Genomic DNA, 19,302 nt, shown 5'->3' on the forward strand with positions numbered 1-19,302 from the left:
CTAACCCATGGCACCAAGCACCCTATCAAGTCTCCTCCTGAACACCTCCAATGATGGTGACTCCACCACCTCCCTGGGCAGCCCATTCCAATGGGCAATCACTCTCTTTGTGTAGAACTTCTTCCTAACATCCAACCTAAACCTCCCCTGGCGCAGCCTGAGACTGTGTCCTCTTGTTCTGGTACTGGCTGTCTGGGAGAAGAGACCATCATCCGCCTGTCTACAACCTCCCTTCAGGTAGTTGTAGAGAGTGATAAGGTCACCCCTGAGTCTCCTCCAGGCTAAGCAATCCCAGCTCCCTCAGCCTCTCCTCATAGGGCTTGTGTTCCAAACCCCTCACCAACTTTGTTGCCCTTCTCTGGACTCATTCCAGCAAGTCAACCTCCTTCCTAAACTGAGGAAGTTTAGAAGTTCTAAGGAAGAACTGGGGTTAAACTGCATCATTTTGAGGAGCCCTGAGTTGCTCAAAATGTAGATAAAACAAAAAGAATTGTCTGAAAACCAAAGTGCTGTAAAAGATTGTGCAATAGTTTCTTCACAGATAAAACAGGACATGTCATGTATTAATCCAGAGCCTTAGCATTGTTTTGGGGAGGCAAGCAAAGCTCTTGTTCATCTGTCACTGTAAGAACTGTGTTCCAAGGTGTTCTCTGGCTTGCCTGGAAATAAGGTGATGAAGTTGGCCTCTATTTTTTACATCAGTATAGTTGCAGTATAACACAGATTGATGATTACTCAAGTTTTGGCCTTTACAGAGTAACACCCTCCCTTGTTTTTCCTTTTTTTTTTTCTGAAGCTGCTTCACCTCCGCAAAACATTACTAGGCAAAGGGAAACATACTTGCTGGAATGTGCTGACAAGAATTTAATAAAGATGGAACTGTGCAGCCCAGTCTGCTTGACTTGATGGAAACAAATATTCACTCCAGGAGCTGAAAATTGAACACATTTAACTTTTGGAAAGGGTCTCTGTTCTGTCCACTTTGACAGGAAAAATACCCTGGGAAGAGCACATTTCACATTATACTGAAAAAGAATATTTAATGTATGAGGAGAGTCCCATCATAGTTAGACCGATGTAAGTCTTATTGTACTGTTTGTTTGCAGTTTGAGATATTCAGAGGCTGAGATCATAGCTTCATGAGTATTTCTTCCAGAAAATGGGGTCGTTTTAAGTATCAGCCATTATTTGTCCTGCTTTTTCATTCTGTTTGTGTAGCAGCAACAAGGAAACTGACTAGATTCAAGATAACTTTGGTTTATGCACTGCATTATACTTGATGGGGGTTGTTACAGGAGCTGATTAAAGTTACTTGTCCTCTAACACATACGATCATCAAACTTCAGTATGAGTTTATCACAGGTAGTTAAAGCTGCCTTTGGAATAAATGGATCTTTAAGTACTCTGGGAAAGCTCTACTTTTCTTCACTGACTTTAGAGATTGAACTTGGAGGGATTTACCTCGTTAGGCTAAAGCTTGCCACTGAATTCTGTCTTCATTGTCCATGGAGGTTTCACACAGTTACAGTTTTGTCTGCAAAGCGGCTTTGGCAGCATCGCTGTATTGCAGCAAAGCAGTTGGTTGGAAAAGGCCTCGAGGTCATCTGATCCAACCCCTTGGCTCAAGCCGGGGACACTTCAAGTCAGTTACCCAGGACCGTGTCCAGACAGCTTTTGACTATCTCAGAGGATAGAGACTCCGCAACTGTTCAGGGCAACCTCCTCCTATGCTCAGTCACTGATTAAGCATCAGCAGTGTTACGACTGTCAGCAAGACAGCTTCTCTGATGTGGAAGTTACAGTTGAGGCTAAAAAGACACAAACTGTGCAGAGCTGCATACTTGACGTTTTAAGGAGGCATTTGGCTTATTTTGTTACATAATAGGGCTTAATTTCAGAGGTTTTTATTATTTTTTGTTAATGCATGTAGATTAATTTCTGATACTGTTACCATTTGTGTGTGATTTAGTCTGGACTTCCACTGGCTTAAAATTACTATTAATGGCTGTTTCTGATCCAGAGACTAGAGTAGTTCTTTCCAAAATGAAGGCAGATTCAGAGCTGTGTAGAATTCAGTGTATTGTAGAGTATTGGTTTACAAAGAGATAGGCTCAGAGTATATGTGTGAGAGAAATCAGATTATCAGATAGACTGAACCTACCTCCTGTCCTCTAGAGAAAATGTTCGCTTGTGTTCTAGCCTTTAGTTTGACCTTGCTTGCTTCTTCATTTGGGCTACACAGCCCAAAGTGAGAAAACCTTTGGTTCATTTGATTTCTTCAGCACTCAAGAGTGTAGGGCTGGCATCCGTATCAAAAGACAATTATGTGGAATACCTTAGTTTTGCCGAGTTTTGGGAAGATGAAAGCATTACTGGTTACAGTGGGGACCACAAAGAACCTGTTGCTTTCTGTAGTAAAAAATTGATGTAAAAAAATTGTAGTAAAAAATTGATGTATGGCAATCCCATGCAGAGCTACAGGCTGGGGTCAGAGTGGCTGGAGAGCTCCCAAACAGAGAGGGACCTGGGGGTGCTGATCGGCAGCTGCCTAAACATGAGCCAGCAGTGTACCTAGGTGGCCAAAAGGGCCAATGGCATCCTGGCCTGCATTAGGAATAGTGTGGCCAGCAGGAGCAGGGAAGTCATTGTGCCCCTGTACTCTGCATTGGTTAGGCCACACCTTGAGTCCTGTGTCCAGTTCTGGGCCCCTCAGTTTAAGAAGGACATCGAAACACTTGAACATGTCCAGAGAAGGGCAACAAGGCTGGTGAGGGGCCTTGAGCACAGCCCTGTGAGGAGAGGCTGAGGGAGCTGGGATTGTTTAGCCTGGAGGACACTCAGGGGTGACCTCATTGCCCTCTACAACTACCTGAAGGGTGGTTGTAGCCAGGAAGGGGTTGGTTTCTTCTGCCAGGCAGCCAGCACCAGAACAAGGGGACACAGTCTCAAGCTGTGCCAGGGGAGGTTTAGACTCGAGGTGAGGAGGAAGTTCTTCACCGAGCGAGTCATTCATCATTGGAATGTGCTGCCCAGGGAGGTGGTGGAATCACCATCCCTGGAGGTGTTCAAGAGGGGATTGGATGTGGCACTTGGTGCCATGGTCTAGTCATGGGGTCTGTGTTGATAGGTTGGACTCGATGATCCTCGAGGTCCTTTCCAACCTTAGTTATACTGTGATACTGTGATACTGTGATGTCACAAACCTATGCATGTGGGTTTATTCCTTTTGTAAGGTTCAGCAACTGGGTGGTCAGATTTTTTATCAACAGTATTCCTCTTCTGATAGGTATGAGTGTGGGGAGAGTTTAAGAGATGTAATACCTGTAATCAGAGTTTGGGAGCAGCTCTTCAGGTTCCTTTAACCAGTGGTGAAGTATTTGTTAAGAGAGAGAAGCACTAAGAGGCATGCTGTAATTAGATGTTAATTTGCTGAGTATTTTGCCTGGAATTCACTGGCCTGAGTCTTAATGCTCTTTGTGTGCAGTATAAAATGTTAGTGGGACAAATATTCTTTTTCACATGTCTTGATGGCAGACATCTGCTGCACAGACTAATGTTGCATGTTTTCAGTCAACCCGTAAGACTTACCTTGCCTTTCAGCTTAGATCTCAGAGTTCCCACATTCTGCCTGTTTCCCCTTGCCTTGGAGCCTGCTCTCCATATACAGCAATTTTTTTCCCCCTGAAGTTCTACCTTTTGAGAAAGAAAGAGAAGCAGCTCTGTGCAGTCTTGCCTTCGGGTGAATTTCTCTCTTCTAGGAGATACCATTTCCTTTGTTCCAGATGCATAATCTCAGCACTTTGCAGAGGAAGGGCAGAAGCTCTGCCATCAAAGAACAACACTTGTGGGTGGATTTATGTCTTATATCAATGAGCAGGTTTCCATTGGTGTTCACAAGTAGTTCATAAATCTCTCTGAGTAGACAAGGTTTTTGTGGGTTCATGGTGTTCATCTGGCAAAATATTTACAGCACTTTGGCCAAAGGCACTGTATTTCAAGGCTTCGCTTCCCCAGTGCCAAGATGTCTTTAGAAGCAGAGATTGTGGCCTCCAAAAGCCAAGTACTGGTAGGCATAAAAGCCTACTGTGGCAACAGAAAAGGCTTTAAAAACTTTTGTATTTGTTCACATGGCTGTTTTGGCATAGAAAATCCTGCCTTTAAGCCTCATTAATTTTGTATGGCCACAAACTAAGAGTCCAATGTTTAGTGCATTTAACCCTTAAAGACAATAAGCATTAAGGTTGAAATGCAGATTACAAGCCAGGAGAGGGGGGAAGGATTTTCACCCCAAAACAAAGTACTGTGAGACACACACACAGAGCCCCCCCTGACTCTGCAGCACTCTAGGGTAACTATGGATGGAAATTTTAGATGTGCCATTGAAAGAAAACTAAAAACCTTTGAGCAATATGCAAGAGGATGAGTTGGCCTGGGGGAAAAAAAAAAAGGAGTGAAAACTAAGCTGCAAGACAATGATGTCTTTACCGTGCTGCACCTTGAAAGGCTTTCAGCACCGCTCTAGCTGTCTCACATGGGTGCAGTGATTTCTAAGTCACTGCTGAGAAGTGTTCAGAATCCTGCTCTTTTAATACACCACAAACAGCATGATACAAAAAAGATGTATTCTGGTGTGATACATCTTGGGGATGAGACCTGAGTTACAAAAGGTGGAATGTCTGAATACTGAAATCCCTGATTCTAGGAAATGTGGCTTGACTTCCCACAGCATAGTTGCTATGAAATGTGGAGAAATGTTGAAGCCAGGCATTAAACAAGTCTGTAAACCATGGACTTGGTGCTGGCAGCAGTTCTTTCATACCAAAAAGATGCAAGTCCAGATGTTAGTACAGAATATGCTCTTTAAATTAAAAAGCTTTGTGATTCAGTACTGCTTATCTTTATAGTTCCTTGTAATTCATATAACATCAAGTTTTATATGCTACCCTTGAAATAGCTCAGATTGAACTCTGGAGCTGTTTTCACGTTCATACAAGAATTTCATGAACAAGTTACTTTGCAGTGCTACTGGTTGAAAAATGCCAGATCTACAACATAAGGTTTTAATGATCACATATTTGGTTTTCTATATGGCATCTCTGCTTCCATCTCAGCTTTCTCTCTCTAAAGTCAGCTCCCTGCTTCCATTGCTATGTGTTTTTAGTTTGCATTGATGGACAAAATTACCACGTGGCATTTACCACGTCAGTTCGACTGGCCTTGCTGTTGTGCAGCTTTTCCTGTATCTCAAGTTTTCCTTCAGCTTCACAGCCAACCCACTGACCCTTTATCCCATTACATGTTTACAAAACCTTTGTTTTTACATCCCTTGTACCATTCTAGTGAGACATGGTTCATGTTACCCCTTTTGATTTGTATGAGATGAGCCATCAGAAGAGTCAAAGGGCTGCTGTATGTGTATCAGGTTGTACTGTCACAGGTGATGGGTCTGTGTGTGGGTGCAGTGTGCTGTGAAAAGCAGCCCAGGCACCACAGAGACCATCAGCCTGCACTGCAACTCTGGCAGAACCCTGACTTCTCTCTGTGACCTGTTTGGGCGGTGGCCTTGCATCTAACCTTCAAAGTTAGCATTCTTCTGAAAGCCATGATCTAGTATTAATCTTGTCGCTTCATAGACAATGTGGTTTTGCAGCTGGTGGCTGTGTGGCAGGCAGAGTGAGTGAGGTGTGCTTGCATAGCAAATTGCAGAGGATCCCAGCAGTCTGTTGTCTGAGTGTTTTCCATGTTTGTCATCCATCAGTTTCAAATACTCTAGTAGTGATGTGGTGGGCTGTGCTGTTAGCTTAAAACTTGCCATTTCATGCATGGATTACTCTTCTTTTTTTTACAGTGGAGGCAAATTAGCCCTAGCATTTAAATCATCCTGAGACTGCATGTAGTTAAAGATGCTTTTTGTTTTACTTAGGAAAGTAGGAGTGGCTCATGAGAAACACATTGACCAACAAGTCCTAATGCCTGTAAAGTACTGGAGGTCTAAGTAAACATCTTTGATTTATGGGGTTTTTTTCCCTGTATTTTATATGATCAGAAAATATTCTTCTACACAAAACCTTTGAGCATCAGAGTAAGGAAATAAACATAGCTAAAGCTGTCACTGCATCCTTAAAGCCAAGCCACTGTAGTTCTCAGATATTTATGAAAGTGCCTTCTTGGTGTTTTTTTGTTTTCCAGACCTAAAGATTTTCGAAGGAAGTGATGACAATAAAAGAAGAAGTGGCATCAGGACAGAAATTCTTCTAACCTGGCAGCATCTGTGTCAGCCCTTCTGTTCAGAATGGTTTTGACAGGTGGAAGCAAACTATGGGAAATTTATAAACCTCATTGTATTTGAAACAGCTAACAACAGGTATTGTCAGTGCCACCTGCACGCTGTATGGTTTGGTATCTGTTAATTACTTCTGGGTTTAATACTATTAAAGAGTCAATAAGTTTTTAATGAATATTTGCATCTCCTGAAAACAGTGCAGTGCTCACTGAAATGAAGTGTCTGACTATGAAAGTTGCAAAGCTTGGGATTCTGTGAAGTAAGAGCAGTGAACTACAGTCACAGAGCTCCCATGAATCCACACTGCCAGAAAATGATCTGGTTTGGTCTCCTGGCGAAACAGGTGATCCATCCTCACACAGCTTGATGGATGAGAGAATGGCAATCTTAGTTCAGAATAAGGGAGCTGTTCTTGCAGAGCTCATTCTGTCTTTGAAGGATGTGAAAAAACAACAAACAAACCACAACAGTGGCATGAGCTGTTTGTTACTTCTGTAATAGGTTGTGTGGTTCTTCTGAAAGCCTTTATTGGAGCATGGAGTGTGTACAGCCTATTGTCCTGCTTTTACCTCAGCTAGAAGCTGAGCCCCAGCAGTCCAGTTTCCCCTCCCACTCCCTGCCCTCCCCTCCCCGTGAGCAAGGAGGAAAGGAGCTTGGAAAAGCCAAAATGGCAGTTGAGATAAGGACAACTTCCTACTCTATTGCAGGGATATCAGACTACACCAAGGGAAAACAAAGTGAGGAAACTGTACAGAGGTGTTGAATAAGGCAAAAGAAGTGTTAAAAATTACTTTGCTTATGCAGGTTACTTCCCTGAAGATCATTACTGCTTTTCTGCACAGATAACTCTCAAAGCTGTTGTGCAAATCAATCAGCTGTTTTCTGTCTAGTAGAAGATGCTGGTATGTTATCTGAGAAGTTTTATAATGTTTGGTGAGGAGAATTTGGGGGTTTCTGTATGGGTTTTATAGGAGTACTATATAAGAACATTGGATTATTTATAACCATATTTCATTACAGGAAATAATGGTTTGGTGTCAGGCTTTTGGCCTTCGGACGAGCTTACCCCAGGAAAGGCCAGAGAGCCTACAGGCTTCATTTCAAGTCAATAACCCCACATCTAGTTAACTACAGCAGGAGTATTTTTAAAAGCTCTTTGTGAATTCTAGACCACCCTATAGGAGACTGCACAGCAAAGGTACCTGCTTGTGCTTTCTGCTGAGCTGACACACAAAAACTGGCAGACTGAACCCAGTTAGAGGCAAGCAGGAACACAGTCCTGGGATCCACATGCCACTCTTTCTCCATGTCTTTATAGGGCTGGATTAAAAGTGGTCCAAATCTATGAATTCAGCTTAACTGTAGAAACATTTGTGACCTTCTGCTTCAAGTCCTGCTTTGATGCTTAGTCTCCATTGTGCTGTTTAAAGCTCTTCACTGAGCCACTTTAGAATTGACCTGGCTTAACATCATCAAGTTCTTTGTTTTCCTCAGGCAACTGGGTTGAGGTTTTCCTCTTCCTCTCATCAGTTGACCAGAGTTGCCTTCCCACCTCTACCTGACGGTCTTTTGATGTTTTATCATAGTATCAGTCAGGGTTGGAAGGGACCACAAGGATCAGCCAGTTCCAACCCCCCTGCCATGGGCAGGGACACCCCACACTAGATCAGGCTGGACAGAGCCTCATCCAGCCTGGTCTTAAACACCTCCAGGAATGGGGCCTCAACCACCTCCCTGGACAACCCATTCCAGGGTTTCACCACTCTCGTGGTGAAGAACCTCCTCCTCACATCCAGCCTGAATCTCCCCACCTCCAGCTTCATTCCATTCCCCCTAGTCCTATCACTACCTGAGATCCTGAGAAGTCCTTCCCCAGCCTTCCTGTAGGCCCCCTTCAGATACTGGAAGGCCACAATTAGGTCACCTCGGAGCCTTCTCTTCTGCAATGTCAATTGTTTTGTATGTCAATATGCAAAATCTCAGGCCTATAGGGTATCGCTACCTCATCTCTCATTTATTCTCTCAATTTGTTGATGTATAATTCTAAAACTAAGGTTGAATACTGTTTATACTAAGTGCCAATATCCTTTGCAACCAGACTTGTTGCCAGAAGTGTTGAAAAAAAAGGAAAAGAGATTTTCTTCTCTTCACGTTCTGGCCCCCGGAGCTCTATACAATTGCTTCAAGTTAAAAATCAAGCGAGTCTGGAATGAACATATAAAAGCTGCCACTTTTATTTGCATACAAAACAGAAATGAAAGAGATTCACAATAAATTATCAGTGTGCTCCCACAGAACATCCTTCTGTATTTTCATAACGTGGAGTTAAAAAAGTGTTCCATTAACATAAGAATTCTTTGCAAATGTAAGAGCTGGATTCAGGGAAACCTGATTACTCATTGCTCTCCGGTGAATGTAGTCATGTACCCATGCTGGTAAAGCAGTTCATCCAGAATGAACAGAACAAGCACCTGGAAAAACATGGGTAACAAACCAGAACCTTTTCTGACTGGTTCTAGGTACACCAAGGGGCTGGATGTGGTTTCTGAGAGAGAGTTTGAATAGTGTATGGAACAGTACTCCAGAGAAAGAGCTACAGGTGACCTTTCATCATCATCTAGCACCAAACCACTAAAATACTAAGCTTCTGGCATGCATGATAATTACCATTGTTTGTTGTCTCAAGTGGTCATGTACACTTTTTTTTTCCTCCTCCTTTAATATAAGAGCACCTGGACAAAAGGCCAAACACAGGTGCACGTAAGATGTTTCCCATCTTGAAACAGTTCACCGAGAGGGATTTTTTCCATCCGCCCTTTTGTGTGCCGGAGTCTTGGCGCTCCTTTTGGCTATCCTCCTTGTGAAGCGACTGATTCCTGGGGATCGCAGCTCCGCGCCTTCCATCTCTTCTTGAACAGGAGTAAATTCTGGTTGAGCAAGGTGAGGTGAGGGATAGGAGGACTGGGAGTATGGGGATGGTAGGGGGTAGGAGCCGCGAACTGCGTACGGCTGTTGCTCACCATCATAAAGGTCCTCGGGGTCATAGATTTGGTAGGAGTTATGTGGCAACTGCACTACTGGGATGTCTTGATCGGTTGGCTCACCGTATCCACCTTAACCCACCACCACCAAGAGTATTCATACGGTTAACACGGGAAAAGAGGAGTAGAAAATTAAAGCACTCATTAGGAAATTGACATTTTATATAGAGATATATTTATATATATATAAAGTGTGAGGGTGTACATATATATATCTCATCCTTAAATACACATCTTTTATTCACATAGAGGAACAGTGAAAACATTTAACAAAATTAATAAGCTGGAGCGATTGGAAATCCACCAACAGACAGCCAAGTTAGTTGGAAACCACCACCAGAATTTGTCAAGCCTCCAGTTGTAACACTGTGCACACTGCACAGCCTGCCTGCTTTAGCTTATTCCAACTAGGGTCTAGAGTACACAATTCACAGGCCAGAATGGGCCAGGCAATGCTTTTTAGCAGTGCAAGGAAGCCAAGTGCATGTACAGCAGCTTAGTGAGTTCATTAGTGGTAGTCAATATCGTTGATGGAAAGCACAGAGCAGTTCAGCATCCATCTCTGACCTTCAGCCAAATGAGACCTGAACCAGAATGAGCCTTTCACCTTCTGGATTGGTAGCCATTGTAAGGGATGGGGCCTTCAAACAGGAAATGAACAACGGGGAGGGGAGGTGAGGAGAGGAGAAAAGGACAGGAAGAGATGACAACAAAAACATTCAGGTGAGTAAAACATACAAACAGCTTAGGGGCAGATTAAACCATAAACATTAAACAAATACACCTTGTGTGTCCCAGTTGCAGTAACTAGTGCTTTACTAAGGCAGGTCCATTTTAGGTTGGGCAATGTAATCTGTGGTGATTGTGTTAACTTCCTCCCACAGCCTCCCCATGCTATAACAAGATGGGACAGGAGGGTACAGAGAAGTTGTAGAAAGAAAAAATTCCTCCAGATTGCTTCACTGGTTAATGATGGACACGTGCATCCCTGCATCAGGTTACACTCCTAGGGGTTTAGTAAGGGTCATGCTCTCATGCCATTCAGGGCACAAAGACAGGGAAGTTGAGCGACACGTTTGTAACAGCTCTGCTGTCAGGACCGCTGGAGGGGGGTTCAACACAGACTGCTGGGATGGAGCAGGCTCGTAACACTACACAGCATGCACAGGACAAAACCCTGCTACAGGGTGGGATCAGATCCTGGACTTCCTTTGGTCACTACACACTGGCCACCTTCTCTTCATGCTGCAGTTCCATAAAGCAGAGCAGCACTGGACACATGGTTTTAGGGAGGTGCCACACTTCAGCACAAGGTTCACAGTAGCCTCCATCTTACTTTGGCTGTTAGAAAATTCCACCTCTGCAAATGGCAGCTGCCCCAACTCCCAGTTACTCACCTCCCATGCCATAACCAGCGCAGGAGGATGGATCACAGTACCCTGGTGGGCCAGAAGGTCCCTGGGAGCCTGGGGGTCCTGAATGACCAGCAGGACCTCGTGGGCCTGGAGGTCCTGGTGGTCCCGGACTGCCAGTGCGACTTTCTCCAGGAGGTCCTGTGTAGAAGGGGAGGATGAAATATCTGAGTAGCATCTTTCATAAAAGCAAGGAGTTGAGGCCACCTTTCCAGGCCTAGGAAACAGGGCAGAGAGGGTACAACAAACACTTCAGGAGATAGCTTGAGAAATATCCCAGCTCTGATTTTCCTGGGCAAGCTGAAGGAAAGGCTGCAGCCTTCTGGTGAAGAAGATGAAGCAGCAGTGAGAGAGGAGCCCTGCTCCTGAGTAGCCTCCCCTCCAGCCACTGCTTCATCTTTGCCAGGATTGCTTTTAGCCAGAAATCTATACTAAAGCAAATGTTTCATCAGGCATCTCACAGTGGGGGGACAGCCATGGATGCTTGCACAGCTTTTGATTCCCTCACTGCCTTTCAGTACAGCGTCTGGGTAACACTGTGCCTTGATAACGGTGCTCTAGTGTCCTGACTATCCTAATGCAGCCATTGCAATCTGACACCTGTTTCAGCAGAACCTGCCTATCACCCTCTCTCTGCTTTCTTTCAGGAGATAAATACAAATCCCTGTGATGAACCTGCTTAATTAATATGCATTTATCTGGCAATTCACAGCTATGCCCGTGAGTCAAAGATAAAACAAATGCAATTAATCCAGATTAAATGTTTTTGCCCTTCCATACCCCATTTCAGAAAAAAAAAGTCCTTAAAACATTAAAGAAAAGGGTTTGGAGAAGCAGTTTATCATAGGGAGAAGGGAAATACTTGTGATGACATCCTCACGTGGTACATGACAGTGTCCTATCACACAGAACAGATGTAACATGGTATGTAAGATGCCTGAGCTGCTGACTCTTCTGCTGCTCCAAGCTTAGAGGACAGAACCATGCAGGTCTTGAGTGCTTTGTACACTGCTCAGAGTGGTCTAATCCAGATGCCTCAAATGTAACAACTTTACCTGTAGATCCTGGTGGGCCTCGGGGTCCTTGGGCTCCAATACCTGGATTGCCTTTTTCTCCCTTCTCACCTGGTAAACCTAAGGAAATGGCACTCATCAGAGTCACATTTTGACCACAACTGTGTGCAGTGTTTATTGTTTAACCAGGATTATAGTTCCATATGTTGTTACTCACCTAAAAACAGATGCCAGAGAAGAAAGGGGGTAAAAATAAATAAGTCTTTGGGTCTTTTCCCCCCTCCTTTCCCTGACAGCCTCTTAAGGGGAATTTGGCATTCCTGGGGTCTTAAACATTTCTGCTGCCATGGTGGTTTCATTGGGGTGGTATGCAGAGGCTCTGGCTAGTTTCCAGGCTGCACTTCCTGCTGGAAAGCTGTCTCTGCACTATACCAAGTACCAAGGTACAACTGTCGTAAGTAAGAAGACTCCGCAGAGTCTCACAAAGCTGTGTGGCCCAGAAAGCCAAATTTTCAATGCTACAGCAAATTTTCCTTCAGATATTCACCTACCAAAGAGTGGTTCAGCATAAGATGGTTCTACACCAATGGAGATAATCATGAGTTACTGCAGCACTGCCAAAACACAAGGGAGTTTGAACACTCAAAATCTTGTCTCCTCAAAGGAAGCCAAATCTGAGCGTTTCCCAGTCCCAAAAGTCCACGTGCGCAGCCATTGAGTAGTGTTCCTGCACTTGCTCGTGGGGCTAAATGTCTGTTGTTGAGTCTGATCCGTGGAGATCACAGCTTTAGCAATCCCCAGAAGGCACTACCCTCTTCCAGCTTTCCACCTCCTCCTGCACTTACCACTATGGCATCCTATAAAAACACTTTCTATGCAAAGCCATCACAATAAGCAGCGTCAAACTAAAGTAGGTGTCAAAACTATGAATTCCAGACCCTGAGTTTCCACTGGTGACTTGGAAACTCTCATAAAGTCTGTGTTTGATTTGGATGGTTCAAAGACACCCAATCCAGGCTGGTTTGTGGGACTTTCCCCCTCTTTTCCAGACCTCCCAGCACTGGTAATTGCACTCACTGCTTCATACCTTCCACACTTTCAGAGTTACAGCTGATGTAGAGCACCTTCATAAAAAGAAATTCAAAGAAAACAGCCACAGCCACTGATAGGGCAGTGCCTACAATTTCAGCTAACTGGCACCCTTCCTTCCCTTCTGCTCAGGTAACTGTTACCCTCTTGGGGAAGAACACCTGGAGGATACTTCATTTTTGCAAGGAGTCATAGAAGACATTCTTTCTTCCTGCTGAAGCTAATTTCTGGAGGGAGCAAATAAACTGTGGAAAACCCGTAATTAACCCCCATCACTGGACACTGCACTGGTTAGGCCACACCTCAAGTACTGTGTCCAGTTCTGGGCCCCTCAGTTTAGGAAGGATGTTGACTTGCTGGAGCGTGTCCAGAGAAGGGCAACGAAGTTGGTGAGGGGCTTGGAACACAGCCCTATGAGGAGAGGCTGAGGGAGCTGGGGTTGCTTAGCCTGGAGAAGAGGAGACTCAGGGGTGACCTTACTGCTCTCTACAACTACCTGAAGGGAGGTTGTAGACAGGCAGACGTTGGTGTCTTCTCCCAGGCAGCCAGCACCAGAACAAGAGGACACAGTCTCAGGCTGCACCAGGGGAGGTTTAGGCTGGAGGTCAGGAGGAAGTTCTATACAGAGAGAGTGATTGCCCATTGGAATGGGCTGCCTGGGGAGGTGGTGGAATTGCCATCACTGGAGGTGTTCAGGAGGAGACTTGACAGGCTGCTTGGTTCCATGGGTTAGTTGATTAGGTAGTGTTGGATGATAGGTTGGACACGATGATCTTGAAGGTCTCTTCCAACCTGGTTTATTCTATTCCTATTCTATTCTATTCTATTCTATTCTATTCTATTCTATTCTATTCTATTCTATTCTATTCTATTCTATTCTATTCTATTCTATTCTATTCTATACAAAGACTTGCTCCCATCAAGTTTACAAAACAAGAGTGCTGAATTGCAGGGATTTGGTGTCTGCTGAGGAGTTCTGGGTCTCCTACAGAACAGGCGGCTTCCAGGGCAATAGATCATGTAGCCTGTCCACACAGGAAACGGCAGGGTTTCAGAAGGCTCTGATCCATAGGATTTCAGGGGTCTCCTCTCCAGACCCTTTGATGAGTGCCTGCATTGCATAGTGTATGTAAGAAGCAGGCTAGGCAGCAGACGTGCTCTAACTTACATCTATATCCCTGGGGGAACCTGTCAAAACCCCCACATCATCTGTGATCAGCAACTGAATTCCCCCATTTGGAAGAAAAATTTCTCAGACAAATCTCTTGTCCTGCATCCCAAATGTAGTTTCCAGATACCTAAAACTTGCTTAGCCATGGTGTGCTTCAAACACATGGAGAGACTCCTCTGCTGCCATGTCCTTTTCACAAGGTAAACTCATCTAAATGTCTGTTACCACACGTCCTGTAAGGAAATGCTTGCCATTTGCAAAAGGCAAAGTCTGTGAGTGTGGATTGCTTTGATAAAATGAAGACTGGGCCATGATAACCATCCAGAACCTACACAGATACTTAGTACAAGGACCACTGCTCTTCCTACTGTACAAAGACATCGACTGGTAACTTCAAAAACAACAGCCACAATGTTTTCCAATCACAACCTTCCATGCACTCCATTATTCATTGCACAGACAAGAACACACAGGTGCACATAATGTTCACAGCATAAACTGCAGTAACAAATGATAAATAGGAAACAAATGCACTCAGTCTAAGAATAAAATCTGCATTCTGGAACAAGTTTTGAAGCTTTTGCACAGGGCTAGCCTGCTTTGCAATCACATGGATATCAAGCTCCTAAAGTAGATAAAGCCTAAGATACAAGTCTGCTTCAGGTTTCTTTTAAAGTCTTCCAGTGACATTTACTCAAGTGAAAGAGAACATAAACAATGAAGCAAGCATACTCTGGACGTAGTTCAGCAATGCCATCAAATTGTCTCTCCCCCTTCAGGTATTCCTCCCATCCAAAAGAAGTAATGGCCTGGGTTCGGCCCACATTTAGACAGAGGACAAAGGCAATCAAAATGAATCAGGAAAGGGAAGTATATTTTTTGTACATGTGCAGTACAAAGCCTACCTCTTTCTCCTGGTCTCCCTGGTTGCCCAGGGCTTCCTGGAAACCCTTGCATGCCTGGTGATCCCTGCTCTCCCTGTGGCCCTGGAGGCCCTGGCCGACCTGGCTCACCAGGAGGTCCTGCAATTGTTCGCGTGGAGACAGACTGGCTTGGAATTTGGTTCAGAATTGAGTTGTATCTTGCCATGTGACCTGTCAGGGAAAAAAAGGTTACCATTTTCAAGTTGCAGTGGAGAAGCACCAGGTTCAGCTGAGTTTGAACAGAGCACTGGCAAGTCCTCAAGGCTGTAGTCTGTCACGCTTTGGTAATAGGAAGTTGTGTGCTTGTTGGTGGAGAGATGGGGCTTTAGTGAGTGCACAGAAAATGGAAGAAGCATTGTGTGGAGCTCTATTTCCTCACTTTGGTGTGGGCTGGGGCTTTTTTGTATTTTGTGTCTAGAAAATCTTTAATTTGTTACTAAAGAAGCTTCTGCATACTGCAGTAGTTTGGAGAAACTTCAGGCTTATTTTTAGATGGCTGATGCTAATCAGCTCTCATTGGACATTAATCCAATTTCACATAATTCCGGTTGGAACATAAATCCTGGATGTCTAGCCTAAAACAAACAGATCTCCTTGGATGCTTTGCATCATATTTGTAAGTAACTGTGGGAGGAAAAGATCCATTCAGAGATAGAAGCATATGAACCATCCCTGTACTTACCCTGGATGAGTTGCTCACACACTTGACGAGCAACAGCACGCACCATTGCTTGGGACTGGAGATCACCCTGGACAACAACAGCAGCAGTGTCACAACACAACTTTTTACATCATTTCTGACTTGAAAACACTTAGAGCAATAAAAGACAGTTTTTATGCCCAAGAGATACGTCCTCATAGATGGGAAAAACCAGCCAGAGAAGTTTTGGGATTTGCCTGGATCCCATTACTGCTGATAGAGCCTAAACAGAGGTTTGACAAAGCAATCCTAATGAGAGATTTGGGGACATGTTTAATGAAACATAGTTCTCACCTTCAAATAAAAATAATTTAGCTACATATAAGACAATGTCTGGAAGAAAATGAAAGTTTGCTTGATTGCATGGAGAACACTACTGTGTCTGTAAACACAGAGAAACATACGCTGTCAGAAAAAAACTATTCATGAGGCAGAAAGCCAGACTGGAAAGGCAAGGTGGCTAACATGACTTACCCGCTCACCCCTTTCACCCTTAGCTCCAGGAGGACCCTAGGAAAAGATTCAACACAAAATTAATTCTCATTTTGCTCTTGCTTACAATTTTTGACACCTAAACATTGTCGTCCTCGCAGCATCACAGCGGGAGAAAGGAGAAGAGAAACTAAGTCACAAGGTTACAGGCGGCTCCAGGACAGTAACAAATCCATCTTTAGCAGTTATATGGCAACAAAGACTTTCTCAGGGAGCTGTCACACACTGGATGCTCTTGTTTAAAATGCCAGCAAGGGCAGACCACCAGAGGATGCATTCCACAGGGCTGAAATGGGTGTAATTACCACTGAGTATAAGGAAGAGAAGGCTGATGAGACAAAATATCAATCTGAAATTTATAGCTTCTGCTGCACCAAGACCCTGCATTCACTATGGTGAATTAAACTGCACAGAAGATTAAGTATGACATTAAAGACACTGGAATGATGGTAAGGATCATTATGGATTGGAACAACTTGTCTAGGGCAGGTACAGCTTCACCAATGGAGGTTTTTGGGGTAGGGCACACGTATCTCAGGAACGCCGAAAGCCAGCAGAGATCTGCATGAAGAGGTCACCAGCTTGCTGATGGCACAGTTAAAGCACAGCTTATTCTATCCTGGGAAATAATAAACTACTACAAAGACTGCAAGATTATTTCTGGGCCTCTTTTCCATTACTCTACCTTTTTAGGAAAGATAGTTACTGAAGCTCAATAACTGCACACCCACCTAGCTGTTTCTTTTGAGCTACTTGAATCTAAACCTTCACAGCAGTGGTCTAACATGACTCACAGAAACATCTTTAGGAAATTCAGCTGAGTATCTGGAACACGTGTTTGGAAAGGAACTGAACAGTCAACATGTTATACATTGATAGTAATAAGTTCCATAGCTCATCAAATTATTTCATGATTAGAGAATGCAGAACTGGGCATTAGGTTATCCTCTTTGCTTATGTATTACTGGCCATTTCATTTCAGCTTAACCAAATCAAAATGCTTGCACTGGACTAAATCTCCACAGCAAACTGGATTTTGAAACAAAACAGCATCAAATAAATACATAAATAAAATATGATCTTCTGCAAGTTGAGTCAGAAATACATACTACTCTATTCTGATGCCTTTACTAATTACATAAAACATTCACTTCAATATATGGGGGAGGGGAAAAAAAAGAGCAGACTTTATAATCAACCAGGTGATCCAATGTTAAAATGTGAATCCACAACAACATCTGAAATGTTGCAGAGGAAAAGAGGTCTCCTGTAAATCTTCTCTTCTACATAATTTGTATCACTCATTTTATAGTTGTATTCCTTTCTTCTCATTAAGCTGGAGGGGGTTATTAGCAAAAAAATACTATCTGAAAGAAAAACTTAGTATTAGAGGCTTCTCATTCTAATTTTAGGTAGAGAGGGTATAAGTTTCCACTCAGTGAAACTGATGGTCAGATTTATAGTAACACCCTAGAAGAAGCCCTGCTTATTAGTCAGTTTTCCTGATGTAAACTCAGAGGGGTCACAAAGGGCAGCTTTTTCTTCACACAATATTTTCAGGAGTTTGCAAATCAGAATAGCATTTTGAGAACACTGAGGTTAACAAATGGCACACTTTAATATCCCAACAGCTGCTTGAAATGCAAAGGAGGAAAAAAAATAGGAGAAAGTAACTACACACAGATGAAAAAATTCACATACTGTCATGTTCTTAAGTTCTGTGGTTTAACCTTGTGTTTTGAGTCTCTGATCCCTATATTCCAAACACTAAGTTCAACAATAAATTGAATTATGAAGAATGAACAAAGAAAGACCAATGTGATGTTTTGCTTAGCCACTAACTGCAAACAGATCATAAGCCATAAATACCAAGGAGTTCTGTAAAACAGTGTAGCCAGGATCAGAAACCAACTAATGCACAATACCAAATAGAGCAATATTAAGGAATTTTACTCACAGGAGCTCCAACATCACCTTGTGGTCCTTGACTTCCAGTAACACCTGGGACACCTGGAGCACCAGGTATGCCCTACATGGAAAAAGAAAACAGTAGTGATTGCAGTTGACATCCATGAATCCTGCAGAGAAATGACGGTGTGATGGAGAAGTGCACAAGCAGACAGCACACCACCAGTTCTGCCAGTCAAAGACCAAAGATGCTGGGAGAGAGGACTAAGAAGTACACTCTGCAGGAAGAAGCAACCCCAAAAGTGGAGCTCTGAGAAAAGCACTTGAGAAAAATGAACTTGTGCTGCTTGCTTTGGGGCACAGGCCTGGACTGCTAACTAAAGACTAAATCCCATGATGCTAATACCATGTTCAGGGGAGATGACTCAGAACATTCTTTGTAAAAAGAGCAGGATTGCTTGGAGAATACTCAACACCATCAGCAGGTTCACCTAACTTCTTAGATCTACCACGAAGGCATTAATTACCTTTACCTAACTGCCCTAGCTGAGAAGGATGAGACCAAATCTGGAGGCAACATATGTCTTGTTTTGAAGGCTGAACGTAGCATCTGCTGTCTTTCTTGATTACTCTCTGAGAGCCTCCAGCCCAAATAAGCCTTGGCAGCTCACTTCAGCTAACAATCCCAGTTGAAATTACTTATAAAAAATAATGTAAAAAGTTAAGAGCAACAATTCCCTCTATACAGTGCAGTTACTTGACTGAGAACAAGCTATCAATCTATTGATGGAACAACTGTTTCCCCCTTCCCATGGGAGACATCTTTTCTTGAGCTAAGTAAGAGTGGAAAGAAATTACACTGGACAAGCAGCTCTTTGCCAGCCCTGTGCATCATGAGAATTTGATTTTCCAGGGAGAACCTTTGGCCTTGGTCTATCCAATGAAGCCTAGATAACAGTGATCTACAATCCCCCCAGCTCCTGCTGATTTTTACAGTATTGAATTCCATGAGCAATACTTACCATTGGGCCAGGAGGTCCTTGTGGGCCTGTGGGACCATCTTTGCCAGGAAGGCCCTATTAAAGAGAATATATGCCATTTGATCAGCTTTTTCTATGTACTTTGTGAATCTGTTGGAAGATGCTGCTTTGAAGAAAATTCCGTTGTTAACCCTGGGGAGGCTTTCATTCTGAAAAGGAGCTACAGTTGAGTTACAGGTAAACATCAGAGTTTACCTGATGTTAAAATAAAACAGACTCCCAGTACTTTT

General features: G+C 43.5%; 2 protein-coding genes across 9 annotated transcripts in view; one reads left to right on the forward strand and one right to left on the reverse strand.

Moving 5' to 3' along the window:
* MRPL13 (mitochondrial ribosomal protein L13) overlaps positions 1-6,458 on the forward strand; it is a 32,159-nt gene extending 25,701 nt beyond the window's left edge. Inside the window, exon 7 of the mRNA XM_068158637.1 lies at positions 6,190-6,458. Within this exon, the coding sequence (XP_068014738.1) occupies positions 6,190-6,214 (25 nt within the window). The 3' untranslated portion in view covers positions 6,215-6,458. The remainder of the gene's footprint in view (positions 1-6,189) is intronic.
* A 2,035-nt stretch (positions 6,459-8,493) lies between these two features.
* Positions 8,494-19,302, reverse strand: part of COL14A1 (collagen type XIV alpha 1 chain) — a 103,968-nt gene continuing 93,159 nt past the window's right edge. For 3 of the 8 annotated variants that reach the window (XM_068158626.1, XM_068158634.1, XM_068158627.1), the window contains 8 exons: positions 19,055-19,108; positions 18,082-18,153; positions 16,107-16,142; positions 15,615-15,681; positions 14,915-15,103; positions 11,792-11,869; positions 10,722-10,877; positions 8,494-9,396 (listed from right to left, as the gene is read on the reverse strand). In XM_068158626.1, coding sequence (XP_068014727.1) covers positions 9,071-9,396; positions 10,722-10,877; positions 11,792-11,869; positions 14,915-15,103; positions 15,615-15,681; positions 16,107-16,142; positions 18,082-18,153; positions 19,055-19,108 — 978 coding nt within the window. In that variant the 3' untranslated portion in view covers positions 8,494-9,070. Of the gene's footprint in view, positions 9,966-10,721; positions 10,878-11,791; positions 11,870-14,914; positions 15,104-15,614; positions 15,682-16,106; positions 16,143-18,081; positions 18,154-19,054; positions 19,109-19,302 lie in introns of all 8 variants that reach the window. The other 5 variants (XM_068158630.1, XM_068158628.1, XM_068158631.1 and 2 more) reach the window with 5 other exon arrangements.

Source organism: Melanerpes formicivorus, unplaced genomic scaffold, assembly GCF_026170545.1.
Source record: "Melanerpes formicivorus ecotype bairdi unplaced genomic scaffold, bMelFor1.0.p_v2 SCAF_40, whole genome shotgun sequence".
Taxonomy (NCBI): domain Eukaryota; kingdom Metazoa; phylum Chordata; class Aves; order Piciformes; family Picidae; genus Melanerpes; species Melanerpes formicivorus.